The 6,476-nt window shown below is 39.9% G+C and overlaps 2 protein-coding genes across 2 annotated transcripts; one reads left to right on the forward strand and one right to left on the reverse strand.

Annotated features, from left to right (window-relative positions):
* Positions 1-206: 206 nt before the first annotated feature.
* LOC124663885 (cell division cycle 5-like protein) lies at positions 207-2,347 on the forward strand. Its single transcript, XM_047201532.1, has 3 exons — positions 207-482; positions 900-1,181; positions 1,820-2,347. The coding sequence occupies exons 1-3, from the start codon at positions 207-209 to the stop codon at positions 2,345-2,347; spliced, it is 1,086 nt and encodes a 361-aa protein (XP_047057488.1).
* A 1,240-nt stretch (positions 2,348-3,587) lies between these two features.
* LOC124663886 (putative ubiquitin-conjugating enzyme E2 38) lies at positions 3,588-4,683 on the reverse strand. The gene is made up of 2 exons (XM_047201533.1): positions 4,495-4,683; positions 3,588-3,848 (listed from the first exon to the last, which is right to left on the reverse strand). The coding sequence occupies exons 1-2, from the start codon at positions 4,681-4,683 to the stop codon at positions 3,588-3,590; spliced, it is 450 nt and encodes a 149-aa protein (XP_047057489.1).
* Positions 4,684-6,476: the final 1,793 nt, after the last annotated feature.

Consider the following 6,476-nt stretch of genomic DNA (forward strand, 5'->3'; position numbering starts at 1 on the left):
CATCTATGTGTGAGAATTATATAATTTTAAATCAATTTTGTGAATTATGTTCATATTTCCACGATAAATGATACATGTAATTTTCGCTTCGGATCCGTATCTGTATCCCTTACACGGACTAAGGTACGTTACGTTGGAGAGGTGTGAGATCCCACAAAGGATTTTCCAACGCCACCAAGACTCACCTTCTTCTCTACACCAATTCCATGAAGGACAAAAACCCTGCTACTTCAGTGGAGATTCTCCGGCAGTCTCTGGTTAAAGGTGGAGAAAGCAGAAGTACCTTTGTGCCTCCTACATCAATTGAACAAGCTGATGAGCTAATAAATGAGGAGCATCTCAGTCTCCTTGAGCATGATAATGCTAAATATCCTCTTGACGAACAAACTCAAAGAGAGAAAAGGAAAGGGAACAAACGTCAGACGACTGGGGTAGCTTTCATTCCTGAAATTGAAGGTTTCGATGAGCATGAACTGAAAGAGGTACACCTCTTTTCCCCTCCTTTTATTATTGTTATATAAATGTTGAACTGCATATCCAATTTAGTGATAACATTCATCCATTTTTCTTATAGCATTAGGTACATCAATAATAAATTGAAATCATGCCGGCTCATTATTATACATACCTCAGTGAGTAACACAGTAAAATAATACAGCAGGTCTAAACCATTCCTTTTCGGACCTGTGTGATCTTAATTCTGACTGTAATAGCTGGCTATAACTAATCTGTTCGCATTGAATGATACCCTAGAGGGACAAGTAAATTTATAGTGGGAGCTATATATAGCACTGCACTAACAAGACCATATTAGTTACATGTTTTAGCTTTCTTAGTACTGTTATTTGTGTATGTCATGCATACATCTTTTTCAAATCGCTTCATTTCTTTGTTGTCAGGCAAGTTCTATGGTTGATGAGGAGATTCAGTATCTTCGTGTGGCCATGGGACATGAGAATGAATCTTTTGTGGATTTCGTGAAGTCACATGATGCATGCCAAGAGGACCTTATGTTTTTCCCGATGAATAACAGCTATGGTCTTGCCAGTGTTGCTGGAAATGCTGATAAAATTTCTGCTTTGCAACACGAGTTTGAAATTGTGAAGAAGAGAATGGATGATGAAGCAAAGAAAGCTTCTCGTCTTGAACAGAAGATCAAACTGCTGACACAAGGATACCAGGTTAGCTGGGGATGAGGCGTTATTTTCTTTGTAGTATCTCTATTAATTATTACTTTTCTTCAGGCAACATGCTATACAGCCTAGCCTGGCTACGCTAAATGCTCATGGTTTTTGAGTCGCGACTCAAAAGTGAGTCGCCTGAGGCTGCGACTCATGTATAGCCGACCAAAAAAGCTGTATAGTCGCCATAAGTCGCTGTATAGTCGCGAGTCGCCGTGATGTTTGGAAAACAACTCGGCGACTATACAGCGATTATTCAGCGACTATACAACGACTCAAACCATTTAAAATGCTTCTCTGTAGTTGGTTTAGGTACACTTCTCTTTCATCTGCCTCCCTTAGGCTGTACAGATTGGCTTCTTGGCCGTTTCGAGTTATATAATAAGCGGTGGGGTTTTTTCCCCCCCGTCTACCTCGAAAAAAAAAATTATTAGAGCTGTCACAAATCAAACTTGCACAATTTGTAGAGGAATACAACTCTTTAGTAATTGCTCCTACCTTTGTTTTTTTTTAACTTGATATTCTGGATTAGTTCTACCGAAACAAAATTGTATGATACTGACCACATATTGTTTCTAGCTTTTCCATGTTGATTTGCAATCCTGATAGTTTGCTTTACTTGCTTTTTGATTCGTCAGGCACGGGCTGCAAAATTGGGATCACAGATCCAAGACACGTTCAAGCAGATGAATACTGCAGCAACGGAACTTGAATGCTTCCAAGAGTTACAAAAACAAGAACAGATGGCTGGTGCCTATCGTGTGAGAAATTTGGCTGAAGAAGTGAATAAACAGAAAGCATTAGAACGTACTCTCCAAAGCCGCTATGGTGATCTGTTGTCTGGTCACCAGAGGATCCAGGAACAATTGGCGGAGTACAAGAAGCAACTTAAGCTGCAGGAGGCGGCAATGGAGGCAGAAAGACGTGCTAAAGAGGAGGCAGTAGAGGCAGAAAAACGTGCTGAAGAGGAGTCAGTACAGGGAGAAAAATGTGCTAAAGAGGAGGCAGTAGAGGCAGAAAAACGTGCTAAAGAGGAGGTAGTAGAGGTGGAAAAACGTGCTGAAGAGGAGGCAGTCGAGGCAGATAAACATGCTAAAGAGGAGGAAGCCGCAGCTCAAAATCATGCTGCTGAGGAAGAAAATGAGAAAAAAAAGTCCAAGTGTTGAAGAGGAATCAGGACAGATAACTATGGTTACTGATGAAGAACATGCAGGATTCACCTAAATTGGGGTGAATTCCATACTACCAAATATCAGCGCAGCCTTAGTTTTGTGCATTAAATATCAGATTCGCGCAGTTTCTCTTTCTGTTTCCCCCCCTTGTGGGTACCAACCCACTAATGGCAAACACCCTGCTGTGGTTGTCAACTGGAACCTGTAATAGGTTTTCTTCCGGTTGAGGCAGTAGGATCTGTTTTTCCTTGTGATTGCCAGAGTCTCACCATGTGCTATAAATGTGTAGATTATATGATGCATAGTATGCCCACAACTCTCCGTAAAGAAGACTGTGGTCATAAGCATTGTTCAAACTAGACAGGTGTACTGACTCTCTGCCCAGGATAGGAGGCTTTGGATATTTATGTATGTACCATTAAGTTCTTCTCGCAAAAAAAAAAAGTTCTTCAGACATTGTAAGAAACACATTTGTCTGCAAGGCTGATAATTTTCTTAGCTTTTTTACCATTTTACAACCATGAAACTTGTGTTAACATGATGTTTAAAACAAATCTGGAATGCATTCATCCACATATTATTTACTTGATCCTAGGTCTAGAAAACCTTCTCTCAAGTCTTGACCATGAATCACACCAAATTCATACTATATAAGCATGGTAGTCATGCCTCACATAACTTGTCCTACTTTTTTTCTCAGTTCTTCATTGAAGCTAGATTTTTAAATTTAAATTTCGCAGAGCTATGACAAAAGTAAGAAAATGTAAAAATATGAAAAATAAAAGTAAAGTAAAGAAGGCAAATGATGTAGGAATACTTCGTGCTCATAGCTGAACCTAAATAGCTTATTGTTTTGCAATTTGTGCTGATTTGATCAAACTTAAACACATTACAAACTGTCTTGGGTTGCTCAAAATATAAAGCCAAGTTTCATTGCTCATCAAAGTGGCACAGGTTCTATCGAGCGACATGCTTGATAAGCTACCCAAAGAAACAATCAATAAAAAAAGTGGCACAGGTTCTATTGCATGTTCGTGCAGGTACCAAGCTAACATGATAAAACCACAAAGAAATGATGCGAATCTTGTTCATCACATAGATAAAAAACAGCAAGTGCTAAACTACATCTAGCTCTTAAGAGTATTAATAACCTGTTTGATCTGCCAAAACATTTGCTTCTAATTTAATTACGTGAACTTTGCAATCCCCAGATATCTTCTGACACAAGAGAATCCTAGCTAGTAGACACAATCTCATCTGTAGAATCTCTCTTCAGTTCTAGCGCATGAAACCTGTTCGCGGCTAGCTCCTTCTTAAGAAGTTCAGTTTGTGCATCCAGGGACTTCTTGAAACGTGCAAAGCACTTGTTGCGGATGTATGTCCGGCCATCTTTGACCGATGATCCAACGATCATGCCAGATGCATATGCACCGCATGCCTCCAGGATGGCCTGCTCCCGCTCATGGAAATGGCGCATAATAATGGTCTCAAAATTCTGCAGAAAAACTCGAGGTCTATAAGAACGAGTTCAGTGACTTGAAGAAACAGTGCACCATAGGTATATATCTGAAGGATGCATTTTTACTATGTTAGATAAACCAATTTCTACTCATAATGGGGTGTCGTTGCCTTTAAAAGATTGTACATGATGGTGATGATATCTCGAAAACTCATTTTCTTACTCCATTTCTTCTACATTTTATAGAAATACAATGGATATGTTATTTCTTAAAATGTGTAAAACTTGAACTTGGTAAATTAATGTCACAATTCCCAAGAAACATCTCCCCTATGGGTCGTGTGAACTGGCGCTGCTAATATGAGTTTATGGAGATGACAAGTACAATTGATACAATGGGAAATATTCATCAATTAATCAAAACTGAGAGTAATCTGATTTCAAAGTTCTCTGAAAGAAATAAACATAGAAAATTCGATTTGCTTAAATATGGTAGGAGCTGATTTAAAAATAACACTGAATTTAGATGATTTTGGATCTATGCAAATCATTTTCTGAAAGAGTATCAGAAGTGTCACAGCCATGACACAACTGAAATTCTTCTTTTACAGCATGAAGACTGTTAGGCTAACCAACACAGCACTGATAATACCTTGGCAAGAAATGAGGGTTCTGTGATTACCTTTGGGGGGTTCTGAAGTGAATACACCATTGTCTTGCAGGATAGAAGAAATGCAGTGGTATTATATGCCAGGGAATGCTTCTCTTTGGAGCTGAAGATAGCTGGCTCATTGAAGTAGGGTTTATCATTCAACACAAGGCCCTGGATGGAGACCAACACCTGCAGCATGGTGGAATTTGACTTCCCCATTTCTCAGATCCAGAACCCAGCCAAGTGTTCCTCAACGTTTCAAACGTGGCATGAGATCGAAAGAAAAAGGCAAGTGACCAAATATCAGGAGCCAAAAATAATTCAAGAAAAGAAACTTGATTGTACATAGAGGATGACATGCGGGTCCCAATTAGCAGCAGCGGTATCACCGTTTGAGAGGCTGCACGGGATCGAAAGAAAAAGGCAAGTGACCAAATATCAGGAGCCAAAAATAATCCAAGAAAATAAATTTTATTGTACGTAGAGGATGACATGCGGGTCCCATTTTGCAGCAGCGGTCTCAATGTTTCCAAGGCGGCACAGAACCAAAAGAAAAATGAAGTAGCTAGAAATCAGGGGGTGAAAAAAATCCAAGAAGAAAGATTTCAATTGGGCTGCATCTGGACATCTGGGCTTTCGAACTATCCCGCTTGGCCTTTTGACTCGTACAATTTCAGCCCACTCCAAAACAGGAAAGTTCCGAATTTTCTAAAAAAACAGGAAAGTCCTATGCTTCGCAAAGACAAAAAAACAAGGAGATTCAACATATAAGTTTGTTTATGTAAAAATAAATATTTAATTATCCGTTTGAAATAGCTCAGAGCGCAATACATTGTTTATTGTCTGCAAAATAATCAAGATATCATATGTTTCTTGTACGGGGAGGCTGACATCGGGGACCCATGAGCCAACAACGTCGTCAACGTTTTAAAGGCGGCAGGGGATGGAAAGAAAAAATAAACCAAAAATCTGTTGGTAAAAAATCCAAGAAAAGAAACATTTTCGTTCTGAGAGGATGACATGCGGGACCCATGAGGCAGCAGCATCCTCAGAGTTTATTGTTCATAGAGGTTGACATGTGGGACCCGTGAGCCAGCGGCGTCCTCAACGTTTTAAAGGCTGAAGGTGATCGAAGGAAAAAATAAGCCAAAAATCGTTTGGTCAACAAAATCCAAGAAAATAAACATTTACCATTATGAGAGGATGACATGCGGGACCCATGAGGCAGCAGCATCCTCAACGATTCCAAGGCGGCAGGGGAAATATCCAGAAATTAATTAGGGGTTCAAAATAAATCCATCAAAGGAAACTTTTATTGTTCATAGAGGATGACATGTGGGACCGACCTGCCAACAGCGTCCTCATCGTTTCAGAGGGGGCAGGAGATCAAAAGAAAGAGGCAAATAGCCAGAAATTAGGGGTAAAAAATAACTCCAAGAAAGAAAACTTCTATTGTTCGTAGAGGATGACATGCGGGACCCATGAGCCAGCAGCTTACTCAACGTTTCAAAGGCGGCATGAGATCGAAAGAAAAAGGCAAGTGACAAAATATCAGGAGCCAAAGATAATCCAAGAAAAGAAACTTTATTGTACGTAGAGGATGACATGCGGGTCTCATTTAGCAGCAGCGGTCTCAACGTTTCAAATGCGGCTTGAGATCAAAAGAAAAAGAAAGTTGATTGTACATAAAGGATGACATGCGGGTCCCATGAGTCAGTAGCTTACCCAACGTTTCCAAGGCGGCAGGGGATCAAAAGAAAATGGAAATAGCCAAAAATCAGAGGGTGAAAAAAAATAAAGAAAATAAACTTTTATAGCACATAGAGGATGATATGCGGGTCCCATGAGCCAGCAGGTTCCTCAACGTTTCAAACGTGGCATGAGATCGAAAGAAAAAGGCAAGTGACCAAATATGAGGAGCCAAAAATAATTCAAGAAAAGAAAGTTTTATAGTACATAGAGGATGACATGCGGGTCCCATTTAGCAGCAGCGGTATCACCGTTTGAGAGGC

The sequence above is a fragment of the Lolium rigidum genome, chromosome 6 (genome assembly GCF_022539505.1).
Source record: "Lolium rigidum isolate FL_2022 chromosome 6, APGP_CSIRO_Lrig_0.1, whole genome shotgun sequence".
In the NCBI taxonomy this organism is placed as follows: Eukaryota; Viridiplantae; Streptophyta; class Magnoliopsida; order Poales; family Poaceae; genus Lolium; species Lolium rigidum.